Source organism: Saccopteryx bilineata, chromosome 6, assembly GCF_036850765.1.
Source record: "Saccopteryx bilineata isolate mSacBil1 chromosome 6, mSacBil1_pri_phased_curated, whole genome shotgun sequence".
NCBI classification, from domain to species: domain Eukaryota; kingdom Metazoa; phylum Chordata; class Mammalia; order Chiroptera; family Emballonuridae; genus Saccopteryx; species Saccopteryx bilineata.
The window spans coordinates 125485448-125505611 of NC_089495.1; the positions used below are offsets into that span (position 1 = coordinate 125485448).

The 20164-nt window shown below is 49.6% G+C and overlaps 1 protein-coding gene across 9 annotated transcripts in view; it reads right to left on the minus strand.

Moving 5' to 3' along the window:
- The window catches only part of USP36 (ubiquitin specific peptidase 36), a 35026-nt gene that overhangs the window by 2627 nt on the left and 12235 nt on the right, over nt 1-20164 (minus strand). For 8 of the 9 annotated variants that reach the window (XM_066234487.1, XM_066234491.1, XM_066234486.1 and 5 more), the window contains 11 exons: nt 13347-13414; nt 12770-12840; nt 12126-12208; nt 10636-10747; nt 7944-8084; nt 7284-7384; nt 6329-6467; nt 3816-4487; nt 3074-3204; nt 1012-1593; nt 420-625 (listed from right to left, as the gene is read on the minus strand). In XM_066234487.1, the coding sequence (XP_066090584.1) occupies nt 420-625; nt 1012-1593; nt 3074-3204; nt 3816-4487; nt 6329-6467; nt 7284-7384; nt 7944-8084; nt 10636-10747; nt 12126-12208; nt 12770-12840; nt 13347-13414 (2306 nt within the window). The remainder of the gene's footprint in view (nt 1-419; nt 626-1011; nt 1594-3073; nt 3205-3815; nt 4488-6328; nt 6468-7283; nt 7385-7943; nt 8085-10635; nt 10748-12125; nt 12209-12769; nt 12841-13346; nt 13415-20164) is intronic. The other variant, XM_066234493.1, reaches the window with a different exon arrangement.

A 20164-nucleotide genomic window follows, 5' to 3' on the forward strand; every position in this document is an offset into this window, starting at 1 on the left:
GGGGATGGCTCTGTGGCCTCTGCCTCAGGCGCTAGAGTGGTTCTGGTCGCAACATGGCGACGCCCAGGATGGGCAGAGCATCGCCCCCTGGTGGGCAGAGCGTCGCCCCTGGTGGGCGTGCCGGGTGGATCCCGGGCGCATGCGGGAGTCTGTCTGGCTGTCTCTCCCTGTTTCCAGCTTCGGAGAAATGAAAAAACAAAACAAAACAAAACAAAACAAAAAAAACCACCACTGAGGAAACAACCACACTCCTTTTATTGAGAGAAATGCAGAACTTCACGATGACTGCTCTAAAAAAGGTAAAAGCAAGCTTTTCCTCCACCTGTCAAGGATACTGGTGATTAAGGTGCCTGGGATGACATCCCACACCTGCCTCTAGACACTGTGGGTCTGCTCACAGCCCCTGGCCCAGTGCATACCTGTGAGGTCCCGAGGACACTGGCCATTGATAGTGGACACAGGACCGCTCCCAGGTATGGCAGGGCTCCTCTGTCTGTTGCCCTGCCAGCCCTCGGGGTGCTCCTTCTCTTCTATGTCCTGCTGTGACTCTGGTTTTCTCTTTTTCTTTTTCCTTGGAGATGATGCAGTGGTCTCTGGCTCAACCAAGTTCGAGGGAGAGCAGCTCCTGAGGAGGCAGTCAGCAGGTAAATCCCAGCAAATCGAGGGTGAGACACCCTCCTCCCTTCAACTGGCAGGTGCCTCAACCCTGCAGGGCCACCCGGAGAACCACCACCCTGAGCCTGGCCCGGGGACAAAGCAGCCAGCTGTCCAGGTCATAGCCAAGCAGGAGGGACGATGGAGATCCTGACTAAAAAGTCCTACAAACTGGCAGTGTGACCACAGTCAGGCTAGGCTGGGGTAAGGTGACCCCTGCACATGGCGCTGGCCAGGTCTGGAATGCTGCCACCCTCTTGCCCTCGGTCAGCATGCTATCTGCAAACAACACCTACTAGGAGTGGGTGGGGGTGTTTGCTGGCAAGAAGGCAGGGCTATCTCACTCCCTGCTCCTACCTATGCCAAGGCAAGTCCTGGTAAAGCCTGGTTTCTCTGCCCTGGCCCTCTGCGCCCTTCCTCCTCCGCTTCTTGCTCATGTGGGGGCCATCCGTCCTGCATCCCACTGGCCAGCAGTTCATCAGGCCCTGGCCATTCACTGGCTGCTGTTCACCCTCATCCTCCAACCTGGCCACCAGCTGCTCTGCATGGCCTTCCTTCCTGTGCTCGGGGCTCCAGGGCTGCCCCTGCGTCAGCCCCTCCTGTGAGGGGGAGGTGTCCATGTCCTCTGCGTGCTTCCTCTTCTTCCGCCTCCTCTTTCCAGGAGGGGCCACTGCTTTCTCCGTCTCTGAGCCCCTCCCCTGGGTCTCTCTCGGGAGGTTCCTTTTCCTCTTCTTACAGAAGCTCTGTGGGGGCTCACTGGCCTCCAGCAGCTGGTGTGGAGGGGCCAGAAAACCCTCGTTGACCTGAGGCAGGGAAGCAGAGGTGGAGTTCTGTGGGCCTGACGTCCTGAGAGGCTGGGGACTGCTGGGCAGCATTGCAGAGTGGGGGCTGGGGGGGGGCTTCAGGTGGCTGGGTGATCTGGGAGCAGGTGGAACGGCTCTGGAAGGACAGGCGGGCAGTGAGAAGGCTGTTCCGAGACGTAGGCCACCCTTAGCCCCTCCCCTCCAGCTGAGAATCACCCCGGGAATCTCAGATGACATAAATTACACGTAAGTCAGAAAGGAGGGGCTCACGGAAAGACAGAGTCTACTTAAGATCAAAGTTAATAAAAGGCATTACATATCTCTGTTTCTTGTCACCAGCACAAAGTATTTTTGCAAATAAAACAAAGTACTTAGCAAAATTTAAAAAATTTTTAAAAAAAATCAATACAAATATGTCAAGAGGAAAGCTTCACTAAGCAATAAATTTCCAGTCTCCACGAATCTCAAGATGTTTGGGCACAGGAGGAAGCCCCATAAGAAAGGCCAGGACAGGCCTGCACACCTTCACCTATGACTGTCTTCTGAAATGTGGGGTTCAGGAAAAGCAGGGAAATGGACTTTACAGGTAGGTTTCACAGCCAACCCGAGGGAGGAGATGGGGTCTGGAGGCAGGTCAGTAAGACTCTGATCTCTGTTTCGCCCGCTTGTGACTCTGGTCTTTCCCACTAGTCAATGGCTGACAAGCACACCTGTCTCAAAGAGTTACTGAACAAACAGGATTACTACCATCCCCATCCACACCAGACCAGCCATGAGGACCACATAAACTGTATTACATTGTATCATTCTGCTTTTCTGGGATTAAAAATCAAAGAGAGAAAAAATACCCAATAAATTCCTTAAATGTTCAAACAATGCAAAAATACTGTGCTAGGGATAGCAGTGTGCAAGTGTGAGAGAGGGGGAGGCTGTGGGCACTGGGAGAGGGGACCTGTAATCACACAGCATCTCCCGGAGTGGGAGGGCGCATCCACGGCCAGGGCCAGTACCAACCCCACCCAAGCTACCTTCCTTCCTTCCTCCTTCCTTCCTTAGCTGCCAAAGGCCTCGACAGTCCCGTAGTACAGCCATTTATCAGTAATTCTCAGCTGTCTGCCACTCAACACACTGGGGGAGATGAACACAGTGTTCCACCAGGCTGAGAGGGGGGCTGAACCTTAGCAGCCACAGAACCGTGCCCCAGGTCAGGAAGCCAGCTCAATGCAGATGGTGCCAGAGATAGTCCCCACCCAGGGAGACTGGGGACTAAGGAGACAAAGCCTGCCCCACTCAGACATGAGCCCAGGGAGTGAAGTCACAGGCCTCCTGGAGTCTGTCTGGAGCTCCCGGTCCTTCTCTCTTGTGGGGTCCTGTCCAGGGGTGAGGGAGGGGCCACAGCACAGCAGCAGCACCAGGTAGGTGTGGCTGACAGAGACCAAACTGCCTGCGCAGTGGGGGCTCCTTGAAGAGGAGCAGAACCTGGTCAGGTGGCGCCCTGTATCTGTCCAGCCACACACCCTGCCTTCCAGGGGACGGTTACCCCACAATTCTCGGCAGCCGAGCGCACAAGAACTGAGGGAGAAGCAGCTGGTCCTGAGGCCTGCACCCATGCTTACCTGGTGGTACTGACAGGCCTGGTGCAGGCAGTAGCGGGGTGAGTGGCTTTCCTGGGGTAAGTGAGGTCGGACAATGGTGGGAGGGGAGGTGCACAGAGGTCAGTGCCGGTGGCCCTCCGCAGGGTGCTGGCCTGTAGTTATTGACATAAATAAAAACTTGGTGGTCTAAAAAAGGTTGCCGTGAGTGAAGAGGGGAAATAAATGTAAAAAATAAAACAAAACAAAACAAAAAAACAAATGAGAGTCCAGAAAGCAGGATGAGGGGACAGAAGGAGACACAAAAGGAAAAGTGAGGGAGAGGGATGGCAGAAGAAGAATCAGAAGTGTTTTTGGTTAGAAACGAAAAGGAAAAAAGGAAGGAAATCTTAACAAATTCAAGCACAGCCATTCTACCATGGAGTTTTGTGCTATATACAGAGAGGTGCCAGCCCTATGTCCCGTGGATGCCCCATGTGCGGAGCTCCCCAAACCCGGCACCTTGGTCCACCCCCTGGGGTTCCTTGTTCCATCCACAACCAGAGGGAGACCTGCTGCCCTGCCCCAAGCCTCTGTCAGCCACTTGGAGTGACGCCAGGCAACCAGGTCCCTGAACCCACCTCCTCCTGGGGCAGCCCCACTGCTCTGGGGATGCCCAGGAGGGTCTACAACAACCTGCTCTTCTAGATACAGGGACACTTAGTGTCCCACTCCCCCAAATCAAAGCCTCCTGACACTCCTGATGACAACAGTCCTGCACACCCACCTTCTTGGCAGAAAGAGCCAGTTTTTTGGCTGGCGGAGGAGACATGGTGTTTGCGGGCTCTGTGGCGGTATTGCTCAGGACAGGGGACCGCGGCTTCACCACCACCTTTGAGTCTTCACTGTTCGGCAGTGCCCTGTGGGGGCCAGCCATGGGGGTCTTTCCCTGAGAATCGCCAAAATAGAGAGCTCTGCTCCTGGGGGTTGGGGGGACCTGGGCGGGGTCACTGCTGGCAGAGTGCTCAGGGCTGGAGCTGCTGGAGTCCCCCCTATTGAGGGCAGTGCCCGCAGGCCCATGCCCATTAGCAGTTGCTGCAGCTGAAAGCTTGGGTGAGGTAGAGAGGATGGCGGCACTACTGTCCCAGGAGCCTGGCCTGTGGCTATCAGACCTGCTGCCACCTGGGGCGCTGGCACCATGGAGCCCCTGAGAAGGTCTGAGGGGCAGGGAGAGCTGCCGTGGAGGAGCCGGTTTCTTGACTTTCTTCCCAGGCTCACCCAGAACGGTCAGCAGGGGCGGGAGTGCTTTGGAAAGTCGGGGGGAAGGGGACCTCAAGGGTGGCTTTGGAGGAATGTGTCCATTCTGAGACTTCAGGCCCGACAGGGAACTGTTCCTGGACACAGGCACACCAGTCTCTTCGGTGGTCTGCAGCTTCCTCGTCGTCACTGGGTCCAGTCTCTAAGACGGCAAACAGGGATGGGGTTACGTGGTGCACGGTCAGGCCCTGGCACTTCTCCCATGAGTTAGGAGGCACTGCAGCAGCAGGTAGCCCTCAGCGGGCCTCAGGGCGCTTAGTAGGCATGCAGTAAAGACACTGTTACTCCATTGAACAATTTCACCTATGGGTGTGCACCTTTATAATCACCTTTACTATGAAAGCAGTACATTTTCATCAAGATTTGAGAAACACAAAAAAAGGATAAAGAAAAAAAAATCACTGAAGTCCCACCACTTAACCATGACTCCTGATGAACGTGCTGGTGTTTGCTCTTTTTGGGCTTCTCTCCTGCTGGGTTTTGGCCACACAGGGGAAGCTCATCAGTTTCATCCAAACCCTCTTTCATGCTTTAGTAAATGTCTGACTAGCAACCTCCTCATTCTATCAAGAGTTTACTAAGCTACACTGTCCCCAGTTGTAACGGAAATTACCACCACCACAGGAAGCACCTCATTCTGCCCCGATCATGATAACACGTCTAAATCAGGAGCTCTACATTTAAAGGCACCCCCGCACATCCCACCCTCAGGCCTCAGTACAAACTGTTTATCATTATAGCCCTCCTAACTAGTCTTGTGGAGTCTGTGCTGAACAGTTATTTATTGCCTGACCTCTGGTAGCGCAGTATATAAAGTGTTGACCTGGAACACTGAGGGCGCTGATTTGAAACCCCAGGGTTGCCTGGTCAAGGCACATATTGGAAACTACCACCACAAATTGATGCTTCCTGCTCCCCCCACCTTATTTCTCTCTCTCTTCTCTAACTATCTAAATAAATTTTAGACATGGCACCTTTTTACCTCAAAATATGTCTGTGGGCATTCTTAAGAATAACATGACCACAATATAATGATCAAATCAAGAAACTCTTCATACTCTCAATATTAAACTGTGAAGATAAAATATATTTTTTCGCCTGACCTGTGGTGGCACAGTGAATAAAGTGTCAACCTGGAAACGCTGAGGTTGCCGGTTCAAAACCCTGGGCTTGCCTGGTCAAGACACATATGGGAGTTGATGCTTTCTGCTCCTCCCCCCTCCTCTCTCTCTCTCTCTCTCTCTCTCTCTCCCCCCTCTCTATAATGAATAAATAAAATCTTTATATATAAAAAAAAATATTTTTTTCACCTGACCAGGTGGTGGCGCAGTAGATAGAGCATCGGACTGGGATGCGGAGGACCCAGGTTCGATACCCTGAGGTTGCCAGCTTGAGCGTGGGCTCACCTGGTTTGAGCAAAGCTCACCAGCTTGGACCCAAGGTCGCTGGCTCGAGCAAGGGGTCACTCGGTCTGCTGAAGGCCCACGGTCAAGGCACATAAGAGAAAGCAATCAATGAACAACTAAGGTGTCGCAACGAAAAACTGATGATTGATGCTTCTCATCTCTCTCTGTTCCTGTCTGTCTGTCTCTGTCTATCCCTCTCTCTGACTCTCTTTCTATAAAAAACAAACATATACACACACACACACACACACACACACACACACACATATATATAAATATATATCCCCCATGCTTAAGGCCTGCAAACCTGTCACTGGGCTTCTGCATGGCAGCTGGTCTAAGACAAGGACACATTGTGACTTGGTCTTGATTTCCTGGGTCATCGCTGTCCCCTCCTCCTGCTCACCAATGTCAGCAGATGACCATTGTAAGAGAGAATGTGGACAAAAATAGGACACACTGCCTGCCTTTCTAACATTGGGCAAAGTGCCCAACATGCAGAGACTGGGGGTCCATGATCCCAGGAGGCACAGCCCTGACATCTGCTGTGTAAACACGGATCCTTCTGAAGAAGTACCTTTCCAGTCAGCGGGGAGAGAACAGTCCCGTTGCTGATGCTCTTCCTGACGTGGTCGGTGCCCATACCAGGGCGGTTGGGAGGAGAGGAGCCAGTACGAGAGATGGAGCCCTCAAGACTCTTCTTGGAACCTGGAATTCTGTCCGAGAAAGAAAACAGGTTTGAGTATTCTCTTATGAAAGCTACACATGTGTTACAGAAACTCAGTGTGAAGAGGAATCAGAATAAATTAAAAGTCAAGGTTACAATTCTGTTTAAAAAAAAAAAAAAAGACAGAGACAGCCAGAGAGACACGTGACCCTTATAACGCATGTTTCTGAAATCCCACTCTGTCCTTAAACCCATGTGAAGTTGTTACACAGCCTCAGGTATTCACTCAGTGTAGGCAGAGTGGAAATAATGGTCATAGCTCTTCTAAGATTAGTGTCCCATTATATCAGAAAGCCAATGAGACGCCTCAAACACTTCACCCAAATTTAGTAGAATGCATACAAAGCTGCAAAAATGCCTCCAGACCTCAGGTCAACCTTCAGGTCGGTGACAACCAGCCTGAGGAAACACCTTCCAAAGGTGTAGCTCCCCCTCTGACTACCTACTTCACTGCTCACTGACCACACTGCCCACCATGACTACTCTGCCCACAGAAGAGGGTGTGGTGGCTAACTAGCACCTCCGACGTGAGGCAGTAAGAGAACAGGTAACTCTCATTACATTCAGTCACTGCATTGGGGGCAGTAGAATCCTGCTATGACCTTCCCAGAGGCTCTGCTTTCACTCAACAGCCAGACTGACAGGGTCCCACCCAGTGGATGCAGGCCATGTCCATGATGGGTGGGATGACAGCTGCTCAGTTTGCCGTGTTGGGAGTTCTCAGGTTGGGGAGGCCTGTGCTGCAGCGCAGCAGAGTGGAGGGAAAGCAGGAGGATGGGGGCGGGGGGCAGGGTGTGTGCTTTACCGCAGGTAGAAAAGCACGTAGGCCTGTTGGTTCAGAACCACCTTGATGTTGCTGGAATGGACCAAGGAGTCATTCATCTGGTACCACTGCCCATTGCTGGCCTGAAGCAGCACAGGTGTGGGGAAGACAAAACAAACATCAAACGTTCCATAATCCTTAGTTTTTAAAAAAGGAATAAAAAACTGTTAATTGACACACACATCCAAGCAATGCTTAATAGCAGTGATTCCATATTAAAATGCCTGACACTTGTCTAATGCTGTACAGTACCCATGGTGTATGCCAAGTTCCCTCCTTTCTTGCTGCCACAGACCCGAGCTTTCCCTTCTGAGACATTTCAGCAGGTCTGAGCAGCACAGCATACTGTTCCGAAGTTCAGCCTCCCTGAGTCGTCCCCAGGGCTCTAGGGCCAGGGCCCTGGAAGCAGCCCCTCCAGAGCCTCACCGCAAGTCCGAGAACACGGCAGATCCCACTGATCAGTGTTACTGATGTCTGCACTGCACACACTGAGGCCGCACTAGGACCTGAGCGTCACTGCAGAGCACTGCTACCGTCCATAGAACAACTGTGCTGCAGGTCCGCCTCTGGACTTGGACAAACCTGCACTGTCAGTGTGCCCCAGGGTTAGGACACCTGCCACCACCCAGAGAAGCCACTGACCTTCACGTAGCAGTAATAGTGCCCTGCGTGGCAGCTGTAGCCTGAGTGGACCAGGATAGCATACAGCCCATACATGACAGGCTGGCCGCTACTCTGCGACATGTACGGACGAATGTTCAGGAATTCTGGATAGCCCACATCCTGTTAGAAAAGCACAGGAAAAGGCAATTAACATTCACCACTGAAGAGTCAGAGCCGATTGCCTCCTCCTTCCACATGACAGAAAATGCAGTTTAGCTGGCCTTTAGCAATTGGGGCAAGTGGGCATGCAGCCACATGGGTGGGAGCCTTCCTTAGTCCACGGCTAAGACACAGGGCGCAGAAAGCGGGTCTTTCCTAAATAAGGACTCACTTCCTTTCCCGCTCCCTACAGGGGCTGCTTCAGGGGTGGACCATGAGGGAGCTGGGTCTGTAGAACAAAGGGGGCTGACTCCACAGGGCCAATCGCTACAGGAAGTTACATTTTAATAGGGTGGATCAGAACAAAGGCTGAGCCAAAATCTATTTAAGAAACTGACAATTTTTCATAAGAAAATATTTCCAAAAATTGTATTTGATATGATGATAGGCGATACAACATAACCTGTGTTTCTGCCTACACGCACTTTTTTCTTTAACACAGTATAATTTACAGTGTGAAGGGCACAGCGCTTAAATGTAGTTTAGTGAGTTGACAAGTGTATAGTGTGGTCCATATTTCTATTAACGTGTATCAACCCCAAACTCCCGTGTATCCCTGTAAGTGCCCCAACTCGAGTCTCCGCTGTGCTAACGTCTGTGCATGTTGATTAGTTTGGCCTGTTCTTGAGCCTCACACAACTGGAATCACAAAATAAGTGCTCTTCTGTGTCTGGCTTCTTTACTTTTTACTTTTGCATTGATTTGGAAGAGAGTGAGAGGAAGGGAGGGAGGGAAGAAGAGGAGCAAGAGGGAGCAAGAAGGAGTGAGTGGGAGAGAGAGGGAGAGAAGCGTCAACTCCTTGTTTCACTTAGTTGTGCACTCATTGGTTCCTTCTCATATGTGCCCAGACTGGGGATTGAACCTATGACCTCAGAGTGCCAGGGACTATGCTCTATCCACTAAGACACTCAGCCAGAGCCTGTGTCTTTAGATCAACATGTTTCTGAGATCTACCTACACATCTTTTGCCTTCTACTGACAAACTCAAAATCTCAAAAGCCAATATATACCTTATGCTGTGAGCCCCAATGCAATCTTGCTAGATACAGGGGGCCACAGATCAAACATCAATATTTCTCACACTATGTTCCAATGGAAAACCAGTTCTATGAGCCCTCGAGGCAAATCCACAACGACCTTGCTTACCATTTGCCACTAATGTCCTGGAGCCTAGCGCAGAAGAGTTCATGAGTTCATGACCACTAGTCAAAGGAATGAATGAATGATTGCCCAATTAGGGTTTGAAAGTCTTCGTAACAAATTCCCCTCTGGGAGATACAAAATGCTACTTAGCTTAATGAAGGCTCTGAGAAGGTCTGTAATTAAGAACTGGCATTTATGAAACTCAGCTGAGCACAAAACACTTTCTTTCAAAGTGCAGTATTAACATTCCGCAGAACACCAACTAGGGAAATGCCGCTCTAGGCAAGCTTCCTTCCACTGCCAATGAAGAAACTGAGGCTGAGGCAGTTGACCACACAACCAGGCTCTAACACCTGAGAACAGACCTCCATACTTTTATGTAACAAGATATGTTCTACTACTAAAATGCCATTGTGCAAAAAAGATTTTTATTCTACATTCCACAAAGAGCCATAGCATGTAACTACCTGTTTTAGCACAAACAGGACACAGAGGAGCAGAGCTACCCAGCTCATCATACTTATTCTTTTTTATTCACTTTTTTTAAAAAAATACTTTTTATTTATTCATTTTAGAAAGGAGAGAGAGAAAGAAAGAGAGAGAGAGAGAGAGAGAAGGACAGGAAGCACCAACTCCCATATGTGCCTTGACTGGGCAAGCCCAGGGTTTTGAACCGGCAACCTCAGCATTCCAGGTCGACACTTCACCCACTGTGCCACCACAGGTCGTGTCTCACCTTACTTATTCTTTTTTTTTTTTTTTTTTTTGTATTTTTCTGAAGTTGGAAATGGGGAGGCAGTCGGACAGACTCCCGCATGCACCCGACCAGGATCCACCCGGCATGCCCACCAGAGGGCGATGCTCTGCCCATCTGGGGCGTTCGCTCTGTTGCAACCAGAGCCATTCTAGCGCCTGAGGCAGAGGCCATAGAGCCACCCTCAGCACCAGGGCCAACTTTGCTCCAATGGAGCCTTGGCTGCGGGAGGGGAAGAGAGAGACAGAGAGGAAGAAGAGGAGAGGGGGGGGGGGGAGAAGCAGATGGGCGCTTCTCCTGTGTGCCCTGGCCGGGAATCGAACCCGGGACTCCTGCACGCCAGGCTGACGTTCTACCACTGAGCCAACCGGCCAGAGCCTCACCTTACTTATTCTTAAGGAATCCTTGACCTTCCACATTGGGAACACCCAAAGAACAAGCAGAGGTTTGAGAAAACCTACTAAGACAGTCATTCTTGAACTTGACTGTGTGTAATGATTATTTAGGGATTTTGCAAAAGTGCAGCTTCCAAGGCCCTTTCTTTTCAGAGATCTGAATTCATGGGCTCTGAGCAGAGCCAGGCCAAGAAGACAGAGACCCCACATGAGCACTCACCTTGGTGATCTTCCCCCCACTGAAGTTGGCGAACCGCTTGAGGGAGAGGGTTAAGACATTGGACGTCCTATGGATGGTGAAGCGCTTGCTGGCGGGCACCTTCCTCTTGCACCTGAGTGGGGGGGGGGAGTGTCAGTGCGTGTCGGGAGGAACTATCTCACTGAGGGAACAAAGTCTCACTGTGCTGTAACAATGGTCTTCTCACATGAGATTTGTGTCTCCCACATTCTTGACAATCAAATCAACACCACCAAAGAAAAGGGAAGCTACTGAAGGGTAACACTGGAGAAATAAAGCACTTCCCCAATAGGAGGCTGAGATACATGAGATGAGAAGTAACTGGGTAACACACACAGGACAAACCAGAGCACACGTGGTGGCGTGACCAGCACAAAGGCCTTGGTGAGAGCAAGCCAGAGAAGGAAACATGGGGGGAGAACACGGATAGCCCAGAGCTAAGGGGGTGGGCGTGGGGGGGAGGGACATAACTCCCAGAGCTAAGGAGGCAGACATGGTGCGGGGCAAAAGGCAGTGTTTTGGCACAGAATGATCAACCCAAAAAGCAGAATAAAGAAAACTATTCTTCATAGATTTTAAACGACCTAAATAAAATATAAAGTAAAAACACACCCACGCACTAAGACTGCACAATCCCAAAAGAATGGGATCAGAGCTACATCTACTGAAATGAAAAATGTCAAGGAAGACTTGAGAACTGGAAGCCAGGAACAATGTCACCTAAGAGGTGGGGCCACAGCAGGGCTAGAGCACAGCTTCTGCGGCAGATGGCAGCATTCATGGCCCTGGTCTCAGTTTCCTCACCCTGTGCAGTGGGGTCACTGCAAAAAGTCTGCTACATATTGGGCATAGGGAGCACCTGGAACAGCTCAGGGAGCACTGTGTGCATGTTGGCCACAAAGACCAGGCAAGCACTCCCTGTGTCCTGCAGGGGTTTTTAGGTGTGAGTCTATACACAGCACTCAAAAAATGTGAGCAGGGGTCCTGGCCGGTTGGCTCAGCGGTAGAGCGTCGGCCTGGCGTGTGGGGGACCCGGGTTCGATTCCCGGCCAGGGCACATAGGAGAAGCGCCCATTTGCTTCTCCACTCCCCCCCTCCTTCCTCTCTGTCTCTCTCTTCCCCTCCCGCAGCCAAGGCTCCATTGGAGCAAAGATGGCCCGGGCGCTGGGGATGGCTCCTTGGCCTCTGCCTCAGGCGCTAGAGTGGCTCTGGTTGTGGCAGAGCGACGCCCCGGAGGGGCAGAGCATCACCCCCTGGTGGGCAGAGCGTCGCCCCCAGGGGCGTGCCAGGTGGATCCCGGTCAGGTGCATGCGGGAGTCTGTCTGACTGTCTCTCCCCGTTTCCAGCTTCAGAAAAATACAAAAAAAAAAAAAAAATGTGAGCAGGGAGGTGCTGGGAGGGGACAGCATGTAGCAGTGCCAGGTTAGGGGACTCTTCTACATCTCTCTGGACACGAGCAAAACGGAACTTACTTAGCACACATGTAGGCATTCTCTCCACTCAGGACATCTGGCTTCACAAAAAGCTCCAGAGCACGCACAATATTTGCAGCTTGCTGAGAAGGACAAAAATGGGGATCAGAATAAACAGCAGCAGAGAAAGGCTTGCTCCAGAAATGCCAAGTATAAGGTCTTTTCAGGCTGAGGCAGCAAATCCCAACATTTCACTTGCATAAAAATTGGCCCACTAGTTACCACCTTCTGGGACTCAAAAGAACGTATTCAGCAAAGGGACAAGGGAGCCAGGCTGTCACCCTCATTCTCCAATGCTGGGAAATCACCCACGTGGAGGCGTACACAGGGACCGGCCATGTTTCCAAGGCTGCAGCTGGGTCTGCTCTCAGCCTCAGGCAAAGATGACCTCCCTAGGCTGCAGGAACAGCCTGGTCACTGTCGCATCTCAGAACACACGACTGCACTTTCTTTTTTAAATTAAAGGATCTTACTGTGCATAGAAAACAAACTAGAAATACGCTAAAGTGACACTTCCTACTTTAAGGTGGCAGGACTCTACTTTTGCCTTATCTGTTTAGATAATGTGCCCTTGAGGGTTTCTGTGGTTTGGGATCCCCTCTCTGTGCTCCAGGTCCTAACACAAATGCAACCATGGTCTATACCCGGATCTCCAGCGCCACATCCAAGTAGGGATCGTAGGTGTCCGAGACGCTCTTGCACATGGAGCACTTCACTGCAACAGAGCACAGAGGTGGTGGGATCGGTGCAGGGGTCCCTGGGCCACCACCCCCAGGGTCTGAGTCCTAGAACTGGAAGGTAACCAGCCCCTTGAGGCCCCAGCATTGGGAGAGAGAGCTCATGAACAACCAGAGTTCACCAGGACACATATGCCAAACCTAGTGCTGCCCAGAGATGGGACGCCCTCCCTGACTGACCCATGGCCTCTGTGTGCACTCACTGCCCTTCTGACAAGCAGAGGTCACATCTGAGGGACTAAGGGACTCAGAGAAGAAAGATAATGCCACCCTCCCTCCACACGTGTTGATGTTTTGCTGTATACCCCCTCCCAGAAACAGAATGCCCATTGCGCAAAGCACAGGCAAGGATGCACCGCAGAGACCAGACTCCAGGCCCTGGGGCCTGCCCGCCAGGAAGAGCCCAGCCTGGGCAGCAGTTCAGCATGTACAGGTTCATCTTCCAGCCCTGGACAAGGAGGGGTAGAGAAAAGTGCCCACTTACCACGTGATCTGAGATAGCCTCCAAAAATCTGATGGACCAAAGTAGTAGCTTGCGTCTGACGATCCAACCTGGAAAGGAGGTCACGAGCCTTCAAGTGAAGCAATACTGGCAGCCCCACCCAGTGCTCCCGTTGTCACCAGCTCAGTGTGATGCTGGGACATTCCCACACAACCAGGAGCCTGCCACACTTAACCTGAGTCTTGGCAGGCCCTCAGCAGTGCCTGCTGGTCTCTCCACAGCACTTTGATCCACACGGGCTGCTCTCCACAACCGCCCCCTTGAGCCTTTATGACCCCCTTCCATTCCTCTCAGTAAGCGACCTGCCCTCACCCCAGTGCTCCCAGAGCTCCCCCTCCAGCTCTCCCGCCCCTGTCCTGCATGGTCACCACTACATTCTGACTGGCTGTGGCATGTACCAGCCCCTCACCTGTGTGCAAATCCACAGCCCACTTACTAACTACAGAACGCAGAGCACAGTGCCTAGATACCATTGCTATTCATGTAAGGAAGTTTCTGGAAGCAACACATCTAGCCTCTGCTCCTGGTTTTCACTTGCAACACACTGAATCTGAATCTGTCTGACTCATTCCTCAGAGCCAGCAAGACCTCCAGGACACAAATTCAATCACCACTTTAATCTTTTAAATGAACCACTGCAGCACTAGTCAGCATGGCCCACCCCTCCTAAAAAAAGCATCCCATCACCTGCTCCATCTCTCCAGACAACTGACTCCCTAGCCAAGGCTCCTCCCACTGCATGGAGCTGCCTGGAGGACCACACACACACACACACACACAAATGCACAACAGCCTCCCACCATGGTCACAGCGTGCTGATGGCACCCCATCTTAGCCTCCTGTCCAGGAAATCGCCTGGACTCTGAGCAAGAAAATAACAGAAAAAGAACTATTTACATATGGGGCATACACACAGAGTCGCCAAATTTTTATTTAGCAAAGTTAAGAAATGAGAAATAAATGGACACCACCTACTATCACCACCATTCATCAAAAGAAGGGACATTTAATTCCAACAACTAGCAAGGACACGAGCAAACCTTAGGGCAGTTCCCTGTGCGGGCAAGAGTGAAGGGAACCACGGATCCCTCTCTCAGGACAGCCAGAAACAGGGAAAGCTCAAACATTAAATTAATCACCACTAAGTAGGGAACTGAAGCCAGATTCCAGCAAGCTACCTCAATGATCCCACTTCTAGCCTCGGTGGAGAGCAAGAGTGATCTGGAAAGAACTGAGGAAGAGATGGAGAGCCAGAGGTGGCCAAGAGTCACAGGAAGCCCCTGCTGGAATGAAAAAGCCCATGAAGTAAGTGCATGGGTCTAAGACTCCGGGTACTAGGACACAGGTGGGGAGGTGGCCCCTGGAAGATGGTGATTCTCATCCAGAAGGCAAAGGCAGGCAGGCTCCCCAGGTATCTGGGTAGTGAAGGGCAAGAGGAGCAAAGGGGAAACTCAGGGGCCTGAAAAACCATGAAAATACTGCTGCCACCCAATCCTCTACCTCCACTACGGGCTGCACTGCCCCAAGCTGGCAGAAAGTGACGCCCTGGCTAAGAACTGTGTAAGTCACCAAATTCAGGGGACAGATGAAAACAGCCTCAATCTATATACACAAAGGCGCTTTAAACAGAAAACCAGAAGCCAACACCTCATCTGATGAAAATCTGCCCCCAGAAAACAAGCACAGAGCAGGAGAAAGGAGCGGCTCAAGACTGAGCTGAATTATGAGTCTGGGGTTATGAAAACCACCCTGCGTAGAAATTTTAAAACTAGAAATAAAAAAAAAGAGAAAGAGTTAAAAAAAAGAAAATCGATTTAACTCAGAAAAGACATAAGGAAAAAAAAAAAGAATCACTTTGGAAATGAAGGCTGAGTGACAAGGTGCCCAATCAAGACGGTATTTGGATGAACACCCAGTAAGGCTGCGGTCAGGGACTGGACAGCGACACCAGGTCAAGACACAGTGGATAGAGCAGGGGCAGTCAACCTTTTTATACCTACCGCCCACTTTTGTATCTCTGTTAGTAGTAAAATTTTCTAACCGCCCACCAGTTCCACAGTAATGGTGTTATAAAGTAGGGAAGTAACTTTATCAAATTTATAAAGCAGAGTTATAACAAGTTAAAGCATATAATAATAATTACTTACCAAGTACTTTATGTCAGATTTTTGCTGTTTGGCAGAATAAATCTTTTTTTTTTAAAGTACGTGTGAAATGTGTAACTTTAGTTTTTTTATGTTTTTTTTACAGAGACAGAGTCAGAGTGAGGAATAGACAGGGACAGACAGGAACGGAGAGATGAGAAGCATCAATCATCAGTTTTTCGTTGCGCATTGTCACACCTTAGTTGTTCACTGACTGCTCTCCCACACCTTGACCATGGGCCTTCAACAGACCGAGTAACCCCCTACTTGAGGCAGCGACCTTGGGTCCAAGCTGGTGAATTTTTTTTGCTTAAACCAGATGAGCCCATGCTCAAGCTGGCAACTCGGGGTCTCGAACCTGGGTCTTCCGCATCCCAGTCCGACACTCTATCCACTGTGCCACCGCCTGGTCAGGCCAGAATAAATCTTTATAAAACTTACTATAGTTAAATCTATCTTTTTATTTATACTTTGGTTGCTCCACTACCGCCCACCATGAAAGCTGAAATGCCCACTAGTGGGCGGTAGGAACCAGGTTGACTACCACTGAGATAGAGCATTTAACTGGGATGCAGAGGGCCCAGGTTCGAAACTCTGAGGTCACTGGCGTGAGTGCAGGCTCACCCAACTTGAGCGCAGGGTCGCTGGCTTGAGCATGGGATCATAGACATGACCCAGGGTCGCTGGTTTGAGCCCCAAGGTTGCTGGCTTAAAGCCCAAGGTCGCTGGCTTGAGCAAGGGGTCACTTGCTCTGCTATCCCCCCCCCCCCAATCAAGGCACATATGAGAAAGCAATCAATGAACTAAGAAGCCGCAGCAAAGAATTGATACTTCTCATCTTTCTCCCCTCCAGTCTGTCCTTATCTGTCCCTCTGTCTCTCTCTGTCTCTGTCACAAAAAGTAGAAGAGAAGAAAAACAGCTGTTGGGGTGAAGACAGCTAAAAACTATAAACCTTGGCAAAGCAAATCATGACCAAATGACATAGACAAAGAGCACACAAAAATTTCAAGATGTTATGAAAAAGCTAGAAAACTGCAACTACACTGTTGAATTAGGAAGCATCCTGCCGAATTCTCTCTGGTTGGCATTGAAGGGCAGGACCTGAATGATGGAAACCAAACTCTGACTTTAGCTTTAGTCTGGCAGCTGATGAGAAGATATACCCTCAATGTGCTGGAAGATCTTGGAGACGGTCAGAAAGCTAATGATGACATCATTGTAAGCTGGGTGAATAGAACATTGAATGAAGCTGGAAAAATCAACTTCCATTCAGAGTTTTAAGGACAAGACGATCAGCTCCGGATTGGCAGTTGTGGATTTAATTGATGCCATCCAGCCAGGCTGCATAAATTATGACCTTGTTAAGAGCGGCAATCTAACAGAAGATGACAAGCACAATAATGCCAAGTATGCAGTGTCAATGGCTAGAAGAATTGGAGCCAGGGTGTACGCTCTACCTGAAGACCTTGTGGAAGTAAAGCCCAAGATGGTCATGACTGTGTTTGCATGCTTGATGGGCAGGGGGATGAAGAGAGTGTAAAATAACCAATTCCAATACAAACAGCCTTGCTCCCAGGTGCATGATTAGCAGGTCAGCTATTTCCAGGTGAAGTCCTCATGGCTTAAGGAACTATGGATCATTTAAAGGACTTTTAGTTTTGATTAACAAGACTAGCTTTTCCTGAGAGCCCTCAGGGGAAAGAGTTTTCATAAAGACAATTCTTCTTTCCCGTAGTCATAGTTGGATTTGTCTGGCACACCCGAGATGTGCTCATAGCCAAATCATTACTCTCCTTCTAGATGCTGCCCTTGACATCTCCCATCACTCTGTTATTTCTATGTATCTTTTTCCCTCTTAGAATGTCCACCTCCTGGAACTTATTTAGATGGTTGGATATGAATTATTATTAGACAATAATTTTGCTTTCCATCCAGTATGCTAGTTCTTAATTAAGAACTGTGGTCAGAGGACATTTAGTTATGAATATCCTTTGCTTATCATTATATACTGAAAATTTGTGGAACTGGCTGTGCAGAACGTAACAGAAGCTTTTCATATTCTTTTATTCTTAAAATCAGTATCTTTTTACAGTATTCTTTCTACATGATCCTTTTTTGTACATTCAAGAATATTTTGATTACGTTAAATAAGACTGCTGATTTTGCTACTTTTTAAAAAGGGTGTTCAAGTAAGTAGAAAACATACATTATAGGTAGCGAAAAACGTACCTTAAATGTGCATTTCCCCCCTCATACCCAAACTGTAAACAGTTGACATATTTTGTCTTAAAACACTTGGTTCAGTATCTGCTTGTTTGTCTTAAAACCTGTATCATCAAACTCTTTAGATTTAAAATACTGTTGAATATGACACTTTTGAGGAGAGAGTGTGCTCAGAACTTAGGTAGGATGCGGTAGGCCAAGTATGCTAAGTGTACAATAGAATTTCTAATTCTACACCTAAGACAAGGAACTATGGTCACTAAAAAATAAAAATATGTATGTAGGACTTATGTACGCTAGCTTTGTCAAGCTGTTTGCTATAGTTTTCAAGATTATAATCTTACTATAACTCTGAAAAGGGATGTAATCTGATAGCAATGTATTAGTTCAAATAAAGGCATTTACATAATAAAAAAAATTTTCCAGATGTTAGAAAACAGCCTTCAATACAAACAAACCAGACTCAGCAGCGGTGTGTGCCCTAGAGATGAGCGTCATGTCCCCACTGGGGGGTGCCACCAAAGGAAGACCACCTTTCCTGGTGACAGAGGGAGAGTCCTGTGCATTCCACAAAGGCAGCACCACAGTGGGCAGCAAGTCACACTGACTTCCGGTGCCGGCCTCGTTTCTCGCTGCTCATTTTCAAAGCACATCGAGCACAGAGCTGGTTCGCAGCAGGGGTGCTCAGACACCAGCCGCCTACTGCTGAAGCCTAACTCTGCCACCAGTAAGAGCATTCTCCCATCCACCCGCTTCCAGAGTCAGTATCTGCTACAGAGTCAACCTGTCACTGGCCAGGGACATGGTGTCTAGGAAAAGTAGCCAACAACAGACAGTTAGCTCCAGGATGTTTCCAGTGAAACCACCAGACTATAAAGATTTTTAAAAAGACCCTGGAGACCTCTAAGCAAAAAAGATCACAGGGCACCAGAGTGGGACTGCCCTCAGGCTCCTGGAACCCTGCAGCCCAGCCTGGGGTCTCAGATAGAAGCAGGGGTGGGGCCAACGTTGCAGGAATACATATACATTTTGTATATGCCAACAAAATAAAAAATAATGCGACCAAGATTTAAGAGCGAGGCCTGACTTGTGGTGGCGCAGTGGATAACACGTGACCTGGAAATGCTGAGGTCGCCGGCTCGAAACCCTGGGCTTGCCTGGTCAAGGCACATATGGGAGTTGATGCTTCCAGCTCCTCCCCCCTTCTCTCTTTCTGTCTCTCTCCCTCCCTCTCTCCTCTCTAAAAATGAATAAAGAAAAAAAGAAAAAAAAAAAGATTTAAGAGCGAGGAGGAGGGAGCAGGCAAAGGGCTGATGCCCCTAAAACTGACTGACCAAACTAAGGTTCAGAAAAGAGGGTGGGTGCATATACAGTCACCACCAGAATAAAACACAGGCCTTTTAAACATCAAACAAGTTTGAAAAAAACAAGCAAAGAAAAGTCAGACAGGCAAAGAAACACAGGCAATATACTCTATGTAATACTTAAAATGACAAAATAGAAGTAAAAAGGCAAAGTCAAGACCAAACTTCAGTCAAAAATATGTGAAGGGGATGAACCTGCCTATAAAAGACAGATTCCCAGCTTGGCCCACAAAGCAAGATGAACCTAAGGCACGTGCCAAAAGCCAAGCGCTTTGGAATGTGGTGGGCAAGGCTGACAGGCCAGTCAGCAGGCAGGTCACCTGGATTCCCACTGGGGCAGAGAATCCACGCCAGAAACCATCCAATGGGACATGGAAAGACAGCCTGAAATGCTAAAAGCTACAGATCTCCACGAAGATGTGGGGGTTCGGCATGTCTAACCACCTTTATGCATGTTGCAACCTATATAAAGCCAGTCCCTGGAGCTGCGGCGAGAGATGCAGCATCCTGAGTGGAGAGCAGGAGGAAGAAGCAGCATGGACCTCACAGATGGACACACGTACAGCTCCACCCACAGCACAAGGGGCCCTGGCACAACTGCACAGGGAGCGTTCACAAAGATATCAGGAAGCTTCCATGTAACAGAAATAGTCCACTCTGCTCACACATTCAACTAAGTCATTAAAATAAAAAAACAAAACAGACTTTCCCCTGACATTGAGTCACTTTGTGAAAAGCTCACATCGGTGCCTTATTTACTCTCACTTCACCACAGACCAGTAAGCTTCCTCAAGGACAGGTGTTCAGCAAGTACCCTACTCACCTGCACAGTGCCCAGCCATGCCTGGCTCACCTGATGTGACGCCTCGTCAGCCTTCCAGCACCTGCCCGACTGGGCCCTGCACCATGCTTGCTCACTACCACCTAGCTGCTGCCCAGACCACAAACCTGGACTCCTTCCTGCCCTCAGTCTTAACCCAAAACTCATCTGTCCCACCCCCCACCTCATCCCTCCCGAATTCTCCACCTCCAGAGTTTGGCTCATCAGCCCTGAGTGGGGTCAGGGTC